This window comes from Arvicanthis niloticus, chromosome 10 (genome assembly GCF_011762505.2).
Source record: "Arvicanthis niloticus isolate mArvNil1 chromosome 10, mArvNil1.pat.X, whole genome shotgun sequence".
NCBI classification, from domain to species: domain Eukaryota; kingdom Metazoa; phylum Chordata; class Mammalia; order Rodentia; family Muridae; genus Arvicanthis; species Arvicanthis niloticus.
The window spans coordinates 82,018,110-82,036,383 of record NC_047667.1 but is presented as its reverse complement, the minus strand read 5'-3'; the positions used below and the strand labels follow the sequence as shown (position 1 = coordinate 82,036,383).

At 38.6% G+C, this 18,274-nt stretch overlaps 1 protein-coding gene across 5 annotated transcripts in view; it reads right to left on the bottom strand.

The window, feature by feature from the left end:
- LOC117716170 (contactin-associated protein like 5-2) overlaps positions 1-18,274 on the bottom strand; it is a 737,433-nt gene that overhangs the window by 315,672 nt on the left and 403,487 nt on the right. For all 5 annotated transcript variants that reach the window (XR_013113069.1, XR_013113068.1, XM_076941723.1 and 2 more), the window contains exon 8: positions 7,724-7,988. Coding sequence is in view for 3 of the 5 variants with exons in the window: in XM_076941723.1 (XP_076797838.1) it covers positions 7,724-7,988 (265 nt within the window). In the remaining 2 variants the exon portion in view is untranslated. The remainder of the gene's footprint in view (positions 1-7,723; positions 7,989-18,274) is intronic.

Here is an 18,274-nt window from a genome sequence, read left to right as displayed (position 1 = left end):
AGAAAGATCCTCATACTGTAGGCCACATCATTTCTTAGCTTACAGTCTTGAAGTATATAAAAGAGAATGTGAACCAACATCAAGCAAGTACTCATCTCTTTGTGTTCTAACAGTGGATGCCATGGGACCATCTCAGTCAAGCATCTGATGCCATCCTTTTTCCACCATGAAGGACTTGTACCCTGAAGCTGTTAGGCAAAATAAGCAGTCATCCCTCTATTGCTTTTATTGGGGCATTTTATCACACTAACATGAAGGAAACTGTGGGCCATAGACAGCATGGTCTGAAATCACTAATCCTTAAAGCCTTTTATATAAGCAGTTGGGAAAAATAGGCTAAAACTGTAACATATTTTGCTGGAAATCATCCAGAAATTTCATATTGCAATCTAAATGAAAGTTCTTTGGGTGAATGACATCTTGGTTCCTTTAGCTCATCACCTTAATATTATTTTTTCTTCTAGGTTTGTTGATCCTATCATGAAGTTTGATGAAACTTGTTTATATCCTTGTGATAATGTCTAGCCTGAGCATCAGGGTCTGTACGGTACTCAATGGATTCATCTTCTAATTTTTGATAGAGAAATGGGGATTTTTCTCTCTCTTGATACTCACATCTATATGAGTCTTTCAAGAAAAGAAACAAAGAAAAAATTTAAAGCAGTCATGATATTATTGCCCTATTGATAGTTATCAAATCCCATCATTCAGAGCAATGAAATTCAGATTCCTTCAAAGTGAGGAATGTATTTACTTTGTAAACATTTCTCTCAGTTTCAGTGCAGAAGGTCCCAAATACCTTGGATCTGCAGTTTCCTTGTACAAGAAAAGTTGTATGTAGAAAGGTAGAAGATAGATCTGTGCTATCTTTTTCCCCAAGAATCAAGTTCCTTCTCAGACAGAGATATGAAAAACACTGAACTGGTCACAGGTAGCTTTCTGAAATTTGATCAATAAAATGTGTCACATTCAGCTTTATAAAAAATATCACATATCAAGGGGAGACTTGATGGCCCTTAAAGCTTTCTGAAGAGATGGCTAATTACATAAGAAGGCTGAGAAAATATAAGGACCTGATAAAGAATGTTCAGTACATCAACAGCCACTTGTGGCCACATGGGGGTCTGTAATCCCAACTATATGAAAGGTGAAGACAGGAGGGTCCTGGGTCTTAGTAGCTGCCACCTTATTTCCAAGTATAGTAAGAGATCATATCTTGTCAAAATAAAGCAGAATGATAAAAAAAGGTACCTCATATCCCTCGCTGACCTTTGTGCCTATGTAAAGGCACATATGACCTGGGAATATATAAGTATACACATGTACAATACACATGTATACATAAAAGTGTGCGCGCACACACACACACACACACACCCACACACACACACACACACACCCTGTGGTAGATTGAATATGCTTGGGCCATGGGAAGTGGCATTATTAGGGGGTATGGTCTAGTTGTAAGAAGTACACCTGGAAACTCTACCCAGTGTGGAAGATACTCTCCTACTAGCTGCGTGGAAGACAGTCTTCTCACTACCTTCAGATAAAGATAAAAAACTCTTAGCTCCTTCTCTAGCACCATGTCTGCCTGGAAGCTTCCATTCTCTCTCTCTCTCTCTCTCTCTCTCTCTCTCTCTCTCTCTCTCTCTCTCTCTCTCTCCCTCCCTCCCTCCCTCCCTCCCTCCCCCTCTCTCTCTCTCTCTCTCTCTCTCTCTCTCTCTCTCACACACACACACACACACACACACACACACACACACAGGTTACTGAGACAATCGCCAATTATTTATGTATTACTTTCCTTTCATAAAACCGGTGAGATCTCAATTATTTTCTTTTTTTTCATTCTCAGTTAATTTTTATTACTGACATGATCACACTTTGACTATTTCCTTTTATGCATTGTATGTACTACATACCGTTTGTATTTTATTGTACTCATCAAATTATCACTTTTTCACTTTGAGTAGTTTGGTAGTTAAAATTTTATTTCTGATGTTTGAATGATCATTTTTAATTTTGTATCTGCTTGGATGGTTTAATCAACCCTAATGCTTATATTCTTAATTCTCTTTTCAATGGTCATTAAATTCTTTAGCACCAAATGGCTTTTTCTCATATGTGTTATTATTGCCTGGCTTTAGTTTCTTTGTGTCTGCATCCTGATATCAGTCATCTTTACTTAGGAATGTTGGAAAATACTGAGGATACACTGAAGGTTTTTCTTCTTGATTGCTACACAGTTAGGTCCAATTGGTTCATAACTTCTGTTAGTTTCATTTGTCTCTCGGTTTAGTTTTTGTTTCCATGATCTGTCCATTCCTGAGAATGGGGTGTTGAAATCTCCCACTATTATTGTGTGAAATGTAATGTATGCTTTGAGCTTTAGTAAAGTTTCTTTTATGTATGTGGGTGCCCTTGCATTTGGGGCATAGATGTTCAGAATTGAGAGTTCTTCTTGGTACATTTTTCCTTTGATGGGTATGAAGTGTCCTTTCTTATCTTTTTTGATTACTTCTGGTTGAAAATCAATTTTATTTGTTGTTAGAATTGCTACTCCAGCTTGTTTCTTGGGACCATTTGCTTGGAAGATTGTTTTCCATCCTTTTACTCTGAGGTAGTGTCAGTCTTTTTCACAGAGGTGTATTTCCTGTATGCAGCAAAATTCTGGGTCCTGTTTAGTCTATGACTTTTTATTGGAAAATTAAGTTCATTGATATTAAGAGATATTAAGGAAAAATGATTGTTGCTTTCTGTTATTTTTGTTGTTAGAGGTGGAATTACGTTTGTGTAACTATCTTCTTTTGAGGTTGTTGGAAAATTACTTCCTTGCTTATTCTAGATTGTAGTTTCCTTCCTTGTGTTGGAGTTTTCCATCAATTATCCTTTGAAGTGCTGGATTTGTGGAAAGATATTGTGTAAATTTGGTTTTGTCATGGAATATCTTGGTTTCTCCATCAATATTGATTGAGTGTTTTGCTGGGTATAGTAGTCTGGGCTGGCATTTGTGTTCTCTTAGGGTCTGTATGATATCAGTCCAGGATCTTCTGGTTTTTATAGTCTCTGGTGAGAAGTCTGGCGCAATTCTTATAGGTCTGCCTTTATCTGTTACTTTACCTTTTTCCCTTATTGCTTTTAGTATTTTTTTTTATTTTGTATATTTGATGTTTTGATTATTATGTGACAGGAGTTGTTTCTTTTCTGGTCTAGTCTATTTGGAGTTTTGTAGGCTTCTTGTATATTCATGGACATCTCTTTCTTTAGGTTAGGGAAGTTTTCCTCTATAATTTTGTTGAAGATATTTACTGGCCCTTTAAGTTGGGAATCTTTACCCTCATCTATACCTATTATCCTTAGGTTTGGTCTTCTCATTGTGTCCTGTATTTCCTGGATATTTTGGGTTAGGAGCTTTTTGTATTTTGTGTTTTCTTTGACAGTTGTGTCAATATTTTCCATGGTATCTTCTGCACATGAGATTCTCTCTTCTATCCCTTGTATTCTGTTGCTTGCATCTATGACTCCTGATCTCTTTCCTAGGTTTTCTATCTCCAGGGTAGTCTCCCTTGGTATTTCTTTATTGTTTATACTTCCATTTTTAGATCCTGGATGGTTTTGTTTAATTCCTTCACCTGTTTTGTTGTGTTTTCTTGCAATTCTTTAAGGGATTTTTGTGTTTCTTTTTTAAGAGCTTCTACCTGTTTACCTGTGTTCTCCTGTACTTCTTTAAAGGAGTTATTTATGTCCTTCTTAAAGTCGTCTATCATCATTATGAGAAGTGATTTTATTTCTGAATCTTGCTTTTCCAGTGTGATGGGGTATCCAGGGCTTGCTATGTTGGGAGAACTAGGTTCTGATGATGCCAAGTAACTTTGGTTTCTGTTGCTTATGTTCTTGTACTTGCCTTTTGCCATCTGCTTAACTCTAGTGCTACCTGTACTCACTGTCTCTGACTGGAGCCTGTCTTTCCAGTTATTTTGCTTGTGTCAGAACCCCTCAGGTTCAAGATGTCTCTGTGATCCTGTGATTCTAAGCTCCAGCTGCTCTGAGTGCAGTGGCTCCTCTAGGATGTCTCAGTATATGTTATCTCCACAGTAGCAGACCAGCTAGGTGTCTGCTAGTCTGGGTGCAGTATCTACTCTAGGATGTCTCAGGATAAGTTGTCTTCATGGGAGCAGACCAGCTAGGTGTCTGCCCCAGCCACAAGGACCAAGCGAGGGGCAAAGGGGAGTGGTATTCTGCAGGGACAGGTTTTGGGTGCCTAGTGGGTCCTGAGCACCCCCTGCTCCCAGTTGTAGCTCTGAGGCATAGGGTAGTGGGCAATTCCCACTGCTCTGAGTTCAGTGGCTCCTCTAGGATGTCTCAGGATATGGTGTCTTCACTATAGCAGACCAGCTAGGTGTCTGCCCCAGCCTCAAGCTCAATTATTTTCAAAATAAGTTTGTTTAGTTGATTAAAGCCAGAACAATCTATCATGCTCACTTTGACTTTTTAGCCCTCTCAATCTTTCTTGGTAAAAAATTTACAAGAAAAAAATTTGTAATCCATTTGAAAGATACAGTAAGAGATTCAAATTTTCTGATGTGTAGGAAAATCTTCTTTGGGAAAGTACTATAGGCTCGCCTTCTGACACAAAAGTTGCTAGCTTAGCCACTCATTTAATTTCCCTCCAATTGATCCAGAACTTCAGAGGCATATCTGAAATGACAAAATTATTTTTCTCCCTTATAAGTGGGTAATCTGGCAGCTCCTACCAGCCTCTTTATCAGTGGAAAATGTGGGTTCTTTAAAGAAGAGTATCAACAGGACTTGTATTATAGTAAAATAGTAAAACTGTCTAGCAATCTTACAGATCTGTGCTCAAACAGCTTACTAATTAGTGAGAGATAGCACAGTGACAACTCATATTTATCCTCCAAATAAGAAGGATCATGGATTATGTTTTATAACTGTGAACATAAAATATTATCACTCAAAGTGATTAACTCACCTCAATTTGCATTTGTAAGTCAACTTCTCATCACTATACTAAGTGTTTCAGGCATTTTTTTCTCTCATCGATCATTTCCATAGCTAGAAAGAAATTTTATGCTTGCTCATGTGTGTTTTTGTGTGAAGTACAGATGTACATATGAGCGTACACATGGAAACCAGAAGACAGCCTTAGGTTTCACCCTAAGGAACATAATCTGCCACCTCTGAGACAGGGCCACTTACTGGCCTGGAGCTTACTGATTAAGCTGGGCTAGCTGGCCAGAAAAATCTAAGAATTCATCTGTCCCCAGCCATTCCAGGTAGGGCTTAGAATTCTATGCCACTATGGTCAGTTTTTTTATGGTGTCTTGGGATTAAATTCAATTCCTTGTGCTTTTAATACAAACATATTTATGACTAATCTGTCTCAAAAGCTTAGAAAATATTTTCTCTGTTTATTTTTCCTGTAATAAACTCATAGGTGATCTCCTGTGACTTACACCTCTTTATTGAGACATACTTGTGGAATTAATACACTTAACCATGAGTTTGTGTAGTGGTTTAAATATGCTTGGCCCAGGAGGTGGCACTATTTGGAAGTGTGGCCTTTTTGGAGCAGGTGTGGCCTTGCTGGAGGAAGTGTGTCACTGTGGGTATGGGCTTTAAGACTCTCTTCCTAGCTGCTGGGAAGTCACTCTTCTCCTGTCTGCCTTTGGATGAAGATGAAGAACTCTCAGGTTCTCATGTCCCAATCTGCCTGGATGCTGCCATGCTCCCACCTTGATGATAATTTACTGAAACTCTGAACCTATAATCTAGCCCCAATTAAATACTGTCCTTAAAAGAATTGCCTTGTCTTGATGTCTGATCATAGCAGTAAAACTCTAACTAAGACAGTTGATCTTATTTCTTGATGTCTAATGAACAGAATACGGCAGAAGTGGTCGGTTGCCATGCCCAAGATTAGGTCAGAAAAACCTATGGCTTCTATTTTCGGTTTTGTCACAGTTATTAGTGATTGAAAATATTAGAAGATTTAGAATCAACTCAGGGTATATCTTTGAGAGATTCTACACTAGGTTAATTGAGGTGGGAAGAGCCACTTTCAGTGTGGGTGTCACTATTCACTACCTTGAGTCCTATACTCAATAAAAAATATAAACTCAGCTAAGTGTTCATCTCTCTCTGTTTCTGGACTAAAAATGTTACGTGACCAACCAGCTGCCTCAAGCTCCTGCCAACAGAGGGTGCCCTCAAGCTGTGAGATGAAATAAATTCTTCCCTGAATTTGTAGTGAGAAACTTTGTGTCAAGTGAACTTCTTCAAATGTGATAGCATAGGGCATGAAATAACCTTCAGCAACACTGACTCACAATATACATGAACTTGAAACTTTCTCATGACCTAACCAGAAAGACTGTCGTATTCTTTAATATTTAACTTAATTATATCAGTTTTTTTGAGTAATAAAATTCATGTAATAGGAGAAGAATGGCTTCTAACAGAGAATAATGATTGTATAAAATCTGTACTGGATAATAGTCCACAGCACTGCAATAGAAGATTGACTTGGGTTAATCTTTAGATTTCTCACAGGGTTTGGTGACAGATCCATATACTTCTGCCTTAGCTTAGAAATATGACCCAACCTCATTCAGTACTTGCCATCTAAGAAAATATAGTGCCTCTTGATGGCCAAGAGATATCCACAAGATAGCTAATAAAGTTAATGGTGAGAGATGGAAAATGCTCTATCCTTCTACTTTTAAGAAATACAGCTTCTTCTGGGTTTAATGTGTACATATTCATACAAATGAATTATAGACAACATGCACCGCGCGCACACACACACACACACACACACACACACACGTACACACACAAAGAGGCACAAGACTGTTTCTTAGAATTCAGCCAACCTAGGACCTTTTAGATAGGTTTCATCTTATCTGTAAATAGCATAAAGCAGTATATACTTAGTACTTTAAAATGTGTTTAATAGAACATGGGGACTATAAAACCTAACCACATGATACTGTAGAAATATGGCAAGGAAGCCAGACAAACTGTAAATGAATTTGCAGCTCTATCATTATGGAACTTGTGGTTCTGGAGACATTTCTGTAATCCTTCATTTCCTAATGTGCAAAGTTTGAAAACAACAGACTTTTCCTCGGCAGACCATAGTAAAGATGACACAATGAAAACGATCTCTATGCCAGACCAAGCAGGGTACTCTATAGATGTCATAGGTTGTATGAAATATTTCTGAATGTGAAAGCTAACTCCCACTTTTCTGATTATCCTCCAGTGAAACAATTGAGAGACATGTTGAAGTACCCATGGTTAATTCAAACTTACGTTCTTTTCTTTGTCTAATTAATGAATGTGAGGGAAGATAAACCCTTTGACGTTTATAGTATATTTTTCAGCACTGGACCACCCTTCATCCTTGTGTATGATTTGGTATGTTTTAGGCAGAAACTTGGCCTTGGATGGCTTAGGTGAAGAAATCTTTATAAACAAAGTAAAGAGGAAGAGGATGAGGGTGTGAAGCAGGAAGGGAAGGGGAGAAAAGAATGGTGAGAAGACACTAAGGCAGACAGGGAATGGTGAGAGAAGAGGGGAAGAGAGGAGACGAGAACAGAGAGGAGGGGAGGGAGGGGAGGGAGGGGAGGGAGGGGAGGGAGGGGAGGGAGGGGAAGGAGGGGAGGGTGATTACAGAAGAAATCAACAAAGTCTGTACCTGTGAGGATTTCAGTTCCATGTCCTTCCACTTTCTTAATCAGGAGCCTCAGAGTTCCACCCTCTAGAATAAGCAGCAGTGTCCCTGAGCCTTCAGACAGCTCTGTGGACAAAAGCAGACCATCCTCATTCCATGTTCGAAACTGGAAACTCACTGACAGACCATCAATTTGGGGGGTTCCTGGCAGCAGCAAATAACTGCTCCTGGAGTTGACAAATGTGATGGGCACAATTTGTGGTTCTGAGCAGGAAAACGTAACATTCCCCTGAAAAACAATAAAAAGCAAACAAAAGCCATTTTTAAAAAATTGGCAGTATGATAAACAGTCAGTACGTACAACCACACAACACTGACCTTAAATTCAGTATCATTTCACATTTAGATTCACAATCTTAAGGGAATAATATGTCAGCATTGCTCAGATCAATTCATTCTGTTCATGTCTTAAGATCAAAATGTTATTTGTAAAAGGCCATCTAAGATTCTAGAGAGTAGGGCAAAGAAATGTCAACATTTTCTAGGGAACTAAAGATATAAAAATAATTACTTTAATGCCCTGAGAAAAGCCATCTGTTGAGTCAACTCTATTCCAAACCCTAGAATAGCATTGAAAACAATACACATAGAAAAATACTGTTACAAGAAGCAATGTGCTAAAGAGAGTTTGATCGTGCCTCTCCAAAAAGAATGGCATGAGAGAAAGGGAGAGAGACACAGAGACAGAGACAGAGACAGAAACAGACAGAGACAGAAACAGACAGAGAAATGGAAAGGTTTTTTAAGGAAAAGATACCTCCATGGAAGGGGGTGGGCAAGGAGAGGAAGGAATGTGCTTCTGTTGTAACTGTCCAAAAAGATACACTGTAAAGTCTTGGGTAAATAAGCACAATGGAACCACTGGGGAGCAACAGAGAAATGGAAGGAGTTAGAAGGGATGGTAAATTTCAAGGACAGAAGACAAAAACAGAGAACAACACTAAAGTGATGTTGGCTATATTTTAAATCTAGTAAAAATCTTTGCAGTTAGTAGTATAGGATAAAGCTGAACCTGCAGAAATATTTAAAATGTCTTATATTAGTTGGGGGATGTAGCTCAGGTGGTTGAGGGGTCACCTAGCATATACAAAGCCACTAACAAATCTTCAGAAGCATATAAACTAGGCATGCACACCACTAATTTTTTAGTTCCAGCTAACTAGCATCAATAGTCCTATTAGTGCAAAAGTTTCACTGTAGTGTTTCTGGTATTTTATTAAATCACAGCTGATTCCTCAGCCCCAGCTAACCAAAACCAGAATCTTTATAATCAAAACATCAATGGCCCTGAAAAGAGTCTTTAATATTCCCTCTGAAATTTCACAAGCCAGGCCTCAATCATTTGCACTATTCTCAACATTATATTCCAAGCCCCTACAGAAATTCCCACAGAGTTCTTAACACCTAATGGCTCTTTTAGCCAAAAGTTCCAAAGTCCTTCCACACTCCTTCCCAAAACATTGTCAGCTTGTCACAGGAATACCCCACTATACTATTGCTAATTTGTCTTAATCAGGGTTTCTGTTCCTGGACAAAACATGACCAAGAAGTAAGTTGAGGAGGAAAGGCTTACACTCAGCTTACACTTTCACATTGTTGTTCATCACCAAAGGAAATCAGGACTAGAAATCAAGCAGGTCAAGAAGCATTAGCTGAGGCAGAGGCCATGAAGGAATGTTGCTTACTGGCTTGCTAGCCCTGGCTTGTTCAGCTTGCTTTCTTATAGAACCCAAGACTACCAACCCAAGGATGACACCACACACAATGGGCTAGACCCTACCCTTTCGATCACTAATTGATGATGGCTTATAACTAAATCTAAAATGCCTTATAACTGGATCTTATGGAGGCATTTTTCTCAAGGGAGGCTCCTTTCTCTATGATAACTTCAGCCTGTGTCAAGTTGACACACAAATCCAGCCATTACAATGCCATCAAAGATATTCATATATTGGGCAAGGAAAATACAAATTGTTAAAAGTTACTAGTCCAAAACATACAGAAAGTTTGGGACATAAGGAAAAGACCAAACCTAAGAATAAGAGCAATAAGGAGGGTGAAGTTTTTCAGCTCAAAGGACCAGAAAACATCTTCAAGAAAGTCAAAGAAGAAAATTAACATAACATAAAGAAAGAGATGACTATAAGCATAGAAGAAGCCTTCAGAAAAACAAATGGATTGGATCAGAAAAAAAATCCTCCCTCTAAACATAGTTATCAAACCACTAAATATACAAAGCAAAGAAAAAGTATTGAGTTTTAAGGGGAAAAGACCAAGTAACATATAAAGGGAGACCTATCAAAGTTACACCAGACTTCTCATCAGAGACTCCAAAAAGCCAACGATTATGGAATGATATCATATAGACACTAAGAGACCACATATGACAACCCAGACTACTACACAAAGAATAATTCTTAATCACCATAGATGGAGAAACCAAGAAATTCCATGAAAAAAAAAAAACAAATTTACACAATATATTTCTACCAGTCCAACCTTACAGAGGCTACTAGAAGAAAATATCTAATTCAAAAAGGGTAACTATACCCAAGAAAACACAAAAAATTAATCATCTCACAACAAACCCAAAGAAGATAACCACACACATAATACATGTCACAACAACAAAAATAACACAAAATATGAATCATTGGTCATCAATATCTCTCAACCTTAGTGGAACCAATTTGCCAATACAAAGACACAGGCTAACAGATTGGATATGTAAAATGATCCGTCATTCTGCTGCGTACAATAAACACTTCAAAACAAAGACAGTCACTATCTCAGAGTAAAGGGCTGGGAAAAAAAAAGTTTTCTAAGCAAATGGTCGCAAGAAAAAAGATGGTGTAGCAATGCTGAAATCCAATAACATGGACTTTAAACCAAAAGCAATAAAAAGAGTTGGGGAAAGATACTTCATGCTCAAAGGCAAATGCGCCATGATGAAATCTCAATTTTGAACATCTATACCACAAATGCAAGGACACTCAGATTCATAAAAGAAACATGACTAAAATACAAAACACATTGAATCCAACACAGTAATAGAGGGAGACTTCAATAATTCACTGTCCCCAGTAGACAGGACATTGAAACAGAAACTAAACAGAGATAGAGTGAAACTAACAGATGTTATGAAGCAAATGGATTTATCATATGTGTGCATATATGTGATATAAAACATATATATACATATATATATATATATATATATATATCCCCCCAAACAAAAGGATATACCATCTTCTCAGTACCTCATGAAACTGTCTGCAGAACTGATCATAAAATTGAACACAAAACAACCATCAACATGGATATAATTTCATGCATTCTGTCAGATCACATTGTCAAAGGCTAGACATAAATAAGAACTAAAACAAGAGAAAGTTCACATACTCATGAAGACTGAATAAATCTCTACTCAGTGATAAGTTGGTCAAGGTAAAAGACAAAAAGAAATTAACAACTTTCTGGAATTAATGAAAATGAATGCCCAGCATACCCAAATTTATGGGACACAATGAAAGCAGTCTTAAGATGAAACTTCATTCACTAAGTGACTTTATTAAGAAATTGGAGAAAACCTATACTTTCAACTTAACAGTACAACTAAGAGCTCTAGAACAAAAACAAACAAACATATCCAAGTGGAGTATATGTCCAAAATACTCAAAATCAGGACTGAGATCAACCAATTATAAAAAAAGAGAACAAAACAAAACCAAGAGCTGGTTCTTTGTGAAAATCAACAAGATTGACTACCCTTAGCCAAACTCACTAAAGCACAGAAGAGTAAGGACAGAATTCATGTTACCAATGTCAGAAATGAAAAGAGACACAAAACAACAGAAACAGCAGAAACTCAAAAAATCATCAGATCTGACAACAAATGCCTGTATTTGACAAAACTGAAAATCTAAAGGATAGGAATGATTTTCTAGACAGATATTACATACCAAAGTTAAGTCAAGATTAGGTAAACTATATAAAAATGTCACAACCCCTAATGAAATAGAAGCAGCTGTTCAAAACATCAACCAAAAAAGCAAGGACAGACAGTTGTAGTACATCATTTTCCCAGACCTACAAAGAAGAGCTAATACCAATATTCCTGAAACTATTCCACAAAATAGAAACACAAGAAACACTACCTAATTCATTCTATGAAACCACAGTTACTCTGATACCTAAACCACACAAAGACCCAATAAAGAAATAGAATTTCAGAGCAGGAATGGTTCAATATATGAAAATCCATCAATGTAATACATGTAATGTGCCATATAAACAAAGCAAAAGAAAAAATTCATATGATCATCTCTTTAAATGCTGAAACAGCCTTTGGCAGAATACAACACCCCTTCATCTTAAAAGTCTTGGAAAGTTTCGGGATCCATAGAAAATGCCTAAATATAATAAAAGCAATACCACAAACCAATAGCCAACATCAAATTAAATGTTCAGAACTTCAAGCAATCCCATTAAAATCAGGGACAAGATAAGGCTACCTATTCCCTCCCTATTTAATGTAGTACTTGAAGTTCTAGCTAGAGTAATTAGACCAAAAAAGAGATTAGGAAGATACAAACTGGAAATATATCACCATTTTTTGATGATATGATAGTATATATAAGTGACCACCAAAATTGTACCAGATAAATTCTACAGCTTATGAACAACTTCCAAAAAGTTGCTGGATATAAAATAACAATGACAACAACAACAAAATCTGTAGCCTTCCTTTGTACAAATGATAAACAGGTTGAGGAAGAAATTAGAGAAATAATACCCTTCACAATAGCCACAAATAATATAACATAACTTGGTGTAACTCAAATCAAGCAAGTGAACAGTCTGTATTACAAGAACTTCAAGTCCCCAAAGAAAAGAATCAAAGAAGACCTCAGAAGATGAAAAAATCTCCCATGCTCATAGATAGGTATGATTAACAAAATAAAAATGACCATCTTGTCAAAAGCAATCTGCAGATTCAATTCAATCCTCATCAAAATTCCAACAAATTCTTCACAGACATGTAGAGACCAATTCTCAACTTCACATGGAAAAACAAAACCCAGGATAGTTAAAATAACATAAAATAACTTCTGCCAGAAGTTCTGTAATTATTTCTGATGTCAAGCTATGCTACAGAGCAATAGTGATAAAAACTACATAGTATTGGTACAGAGACAGACAGGTTAGTCAATGGATAAGAATCAAAGACCCAGAAATAAACCAACACACCTATGAACATTTGATCTTTGACAAAGAAGGCAAAACTATATAGTGGGAAAATGAAAGCATTGTCAATAAATCATGCTTGTGAAACTGACAGTCAGCATGTTAAAGGATGAAAATTGATCCATATTTATCATCTTGTATAAATCTCCAAGTGGATCAAGGACATCAACATAAATGCAGATACATTGAATCTAATAAAAGATAAAGTGGGAAATAGCCTAGAACAAACACATTGGCACAATGGTAAATTTCCTGAAAAGAATAACAAGGTCTCACTCAGGTCTAAGAACAAGAATTGATAAATGAGACCTCATGAAACTGAAAAGCTTCTGTAAGGCAAAAGACACTGTTAATCAGACAAAATGGCAACCTATAGATTGGGGAAAGGTCTTTAGTAACCATACATCTGATAGAGGACTAATATCCAAAATATATGAAGAACTTAAAAAGTTAGATTCCAAGAAACCAAATAAATGGAATACAGAGCTAAACATTGAAATTTTTTTTGTAGGAAGCATAATTTTTTTTATATCTCCAGACCACTAGATCGAGTGCACCAGTACTGTGGTTACAAAGTCAATATCTTAGACACATGTGAGATAGTATGGTTTCATAAAGGGCAAACATGAGGCCATACTGCTAACCTTGCAGTCTTGATAATTCTTCCTGGGCCATACCTGTACTTAATCTATTTAATTCTCCAAGCTGTTAACAGAGGAATCTTGAATGGCTGTCAAGCATTCAAAGAAATGTTCAACATACTTAATCATCAGGGAAATGCAAATACAACCATGAGATCCCACCTTATACCAATTAGAATGACTAAGATCAAAACTTCAAGTGACAGCACATGCTGTCAAGGATGTAGAGATAGAGGAACATTTTTCCATTGCTGGTGAGAATGCAAACTGGTATAACCAATCTGAAAAGCAAAATGACAGTTTCTCAGAAAATTAGGAATGGTTCTACCTGAAGACCTAGCTATACTGATCCTGGGTATATACCCAAAAGATGCTCTGCCAAACCACAATGACAGGTACTCCACTGTGTTCATAGCATCCTGACTTGTAATAGCCAGATACTGGAACCAATCCAGATGTTCTACAACCAAAGAATGGATACAGAAAATGTTGTTCATTGACACAGTTGAATACTATAAAACTGTTACAATAAGGACATCATGAATTTTGTAGGCAAATGAATGAAACTGGAAAATTTCATCCTGAATGAGGTAATCCAGACCCAAAAGTACATGCATGGTATGTTCTAACTGATATGTGGATATTAGCAAAAAAATATAGAATATCTATTATACAACACACGGATTGTAAGAAGTTGAACATGAAGGAAGGCCCAAGTGAGGATGTGTCAATCTCACTTAGAAGCATGAACAAAATAATCAAGGGAGGCCAATGAAGGGAGGAACCTAGTTTGGAGAGGCAAGTTGGAAGAGAAAGAGAAAGGAGAAAAGGTGGGTAGAATCAGGTATGAGGAAGACAGAAGAGAACCCCAGAGTACCAGGAGAATAAATGGGGATGGGAGAGGAGGGTAATTTCTAGAAAGTACCAGAAACATGTGCGATGAAAGTGTCCGAGGACTCAATGTGCATAACCTTAGCAAAAATGCCTAACAGTGGGGAGATGGAACCTGAAGAGACAACTTTTGGACAGGACCCCCAATGAAAGGATTGGGTTACCAAACACCTTTAAAAATTTTATCCCAGAATTGTTCCTGTCTAAAAGAAATGCAGGAACAAAATATAGCAGAGACTGAAGGAAAGGCAAACTAGTGACAAACCCTGACACTATTGCTGATATTATGTTGTGCTTGTAGACAGAAACCTAGCATGCCTATCCTCTTAGAGGCTCTACAAGCAGCTGACTAAGACAATTGCAGATAATTACAATCAGCCACTGGACTGAGGTTGGGGATCATTATGTAAGAAGGATTGAAGGAGTTGAAAGTGATGGCAATCCTATAGGAAGACTAACATTGTCAACTATCTGGACCTCCTGGGAGCTCCCAGAGACTAAGCCACTAGCCAAAGAGCATACATGGGCTGAGCTAAGGACCCTGGCACAAGGGTGACTTGTCTGGTCTCAGTAGGAAAGGATGCATCTAATCCTGTAGATACTTGATACTCCAGGAATGGGGGATGTTGGGCAGTTTTGAAGGGTGGTATCTGGTTGCATTCTAATGTTAATTATGGTCCGCCCAAAAAACTGCTTACAAGATTGTTTATACCTAGCTTCTGGGAACCCCACACAGTGGGTTGTGACTGATAAATAAAGATGCTGGCAGCTAATAGTTGGAAAGAAAAGACAGATGCAGGGCTTTGGAATTTCCAGGGCTTGTAAAGGGGAAAGAGGAAAGGAAGAAGAGATCTGCCATTCGAGGAGAGTGTGGTAGAGAGAAGAGATGCCATGCCTGAGAATAGTGCAGGACAGAGAAGTATGGCCACCATGTGAACAAGCCAGGAGAGCACAGGGCTCAGAGTGTGGCACAGTTGGGCAGCCCTAGAGCATCCAAGATAGAATATAACTTTTAGTAAGTAATAACTCGAGATTATGGGCAGGAAGTGGATTAATCTCATGGAGGTTAGGCAGTGGCACATCTATTGAGCTGATTAAGCCATATTAAAATATAAAGTGTGTGTGTGTGTGTCTTTTATTCAGGAACATAAATCATTAAAGTGGGTAGTGAATGCACTGCCAGGAATAATAGATTATTTAATTCAATAGGTAGCAGCAACCTCTCAGAGGTGAATGAGAGGGGAATGGTGTAAAGAACTCTAGGAGGGGGAATCAGTATAGAGCACTACATTTAGGATGTAAACAAAATAATTAATTTTTTAAAAAGTAAGTCAGGATCAAGTCTATATGTTATATTGGTGTTTACTGTGGGAGAGAATCCCATGTATTGCTTATATTCAGTCACTGACACCCATGTTCCTTCCTGTGCTTTGAATTCCACTATTTTTTTAGTGCAAACATCTGTATATTATGTTATGTATCAATTTGCATCTTTGGATTTCTGAAAGATTCAAGAAAAAAAAACACTTCCCAGTGTATGAATGACTATGCCAACTATGCAGGAATTTACAGTTGAAATAAATAAAATCACAAATGTTCTATGGAGAGACTAAGACCTGGTAGTAATTTTTCCTTTTCTCCATATCCTGATGTTATTATCATTGCTTGTATTAACAAATTTTCTCCAGCATTGCACTAGAACCAAAATTTGATGCTTTGTAGGAGTTGTGCTTGGGAGATCAGGAGAAACAAATGCAAAAATAATTGAGGGTCTAAAAAGGTACCTTCGGCCCCTCCTGCAGTCTGAGGCCTGCGGGTAAGTGCACCCAGGAGCCCCCCAGACACATTCTGGGGGATCCATAGACCCATAGCCAGCACTAGCACGCCCCTTCCGCCACTCGCCCCTCCTGCAGTCTGAGGCCTGCGGGTAAGTGCACCCAGGAGCCCCCCAGACACATTCTGGGGGATCCATAGACCCATAGCCAGCGCTAGCACGCCCCTTCCGCCGCTCGCCCCTCCTGCAGTCTGAGGCCTGCTGGTAAGTGCACCCAGGAGCCCCCCAGACACATTCTGGGGGATCCATAGACCCATAGCCAGCACTAGCACGCCCCTTCCGCCGCTCGCCCCTCCTGCAGTCTGAGGCCTGCGGGTAAGTGCACCCAGGAGCCCCCCAGACACATTCTGGGGGATCTAGAGACCCATAGCCAGCGCTAGCATGCCCCTTTCGCCGCTCGCACCTCCTGCAGTCTGAGGCCTGCTGGTAAGTGCACCCAGGAGCCCCCCAGACACATTCTGGGGGATCCATAGAACCCATAGCCGGTGCTAGCACGCTCCTTCTGCTGCTCGCCCCCCCTCCGGCCTGAGGCCTGCAGGGTCTGAGCCCCAGACCAGACCTCTACCAGGTCTGCAGTTGTGTGGACCCCGGATTCCACCTGAAACATACTGGAAGGTCCGCTCAACCCAGAGCCACAGAGGAACAACTGAACTCAGAGTGTCAGACAACATACCCTGAGATAGCCAAGAGGAGACACTGCACCCAGAACAGCAGACATCTAGCTGGACTGCTACCTTGGAGGCACCATATCCTGAGGCATCCTAGAGATACCACTGTAATCAGGGCAGCTGGAAAAAAATCACAAAGACATCTGGACTCCTAGAAGACCAAACAAAAGCTAGACAACTGGAAAGACAGGCTTCAATCAGAGACAGAAGTACAGGTAACACTAGAATTAACCAGATGGCAAAAGGCAGGCGCAAGAACGTAAGCAACAGAAACCAAAGTTACATGGCATCATCAGAACCCAGTTCCCCCATCATAGCAAGCCCTGAACACACCATCACACCAGAAAGGCAGGATTCAGAATTAAAATCACTTCTCATGATGATGATAGAGGACTTTAAGAAAGACATAAATAACACTCTCAAAGAACAGATAGAAACCCTTAGAGAGGAAACACAAAAATCCCTTAAGGAATTACAAGAAAATGCAACCAAACGGGAGAAGGAATTAAACAAAACCATGCAGGATCTAAAAACGGAAGTAGAAACAATAAAGAAATCACAAAGGGAGAACACCCTGGAGATAGAAAACTTAAAAAAAGATCAGGAGTCATAGATACAAGTATTACCAACAGAATACAAGAGATGGAAGAGAGAATCTCATGTGCAGAAGATACCATGGAAAACATTGACACAACTGTCAAAGAAAATGCAAAATACAAAAAGCTACTAACCCAAAATATACAAGAAATCCAAGACACAATGAGAAGGCCAAACCTAAGGATAATAGGAATAGATGAGGGGGAAGACTCCCAACTTAAAGGACCAGTAAATATTCTCAACAAAATTATAGAGGAAAACTTCCCTCACCTAAAGAAAGAGATGTCCATAAATATACAAGAAGCCTACAGAACTCCAAATAGTTTAGACCAGAAAAGAAATACTTCCCGCCACATAATAGTCAAAACATCAAATGTACAAAACAAAGAAAAAATACTAAAAGCAGTAAGGGAAAAAGGCAAAGTAACATATAAAGGCAGACCTATAAGAATTACACCAGACTTTTCACCAGAGACCATAAAAGCCAGAAGATCCTGGACTGATATCATACAGACCCTAAAAGAACATAAATGTCAGCCCAGACTACTATACCCAGCAAAACTCTCAATCATTATTGATGGAGAAACCAAAATATTCCATGACAAATCCAAATTTACACAGTATCTCAACACAAACC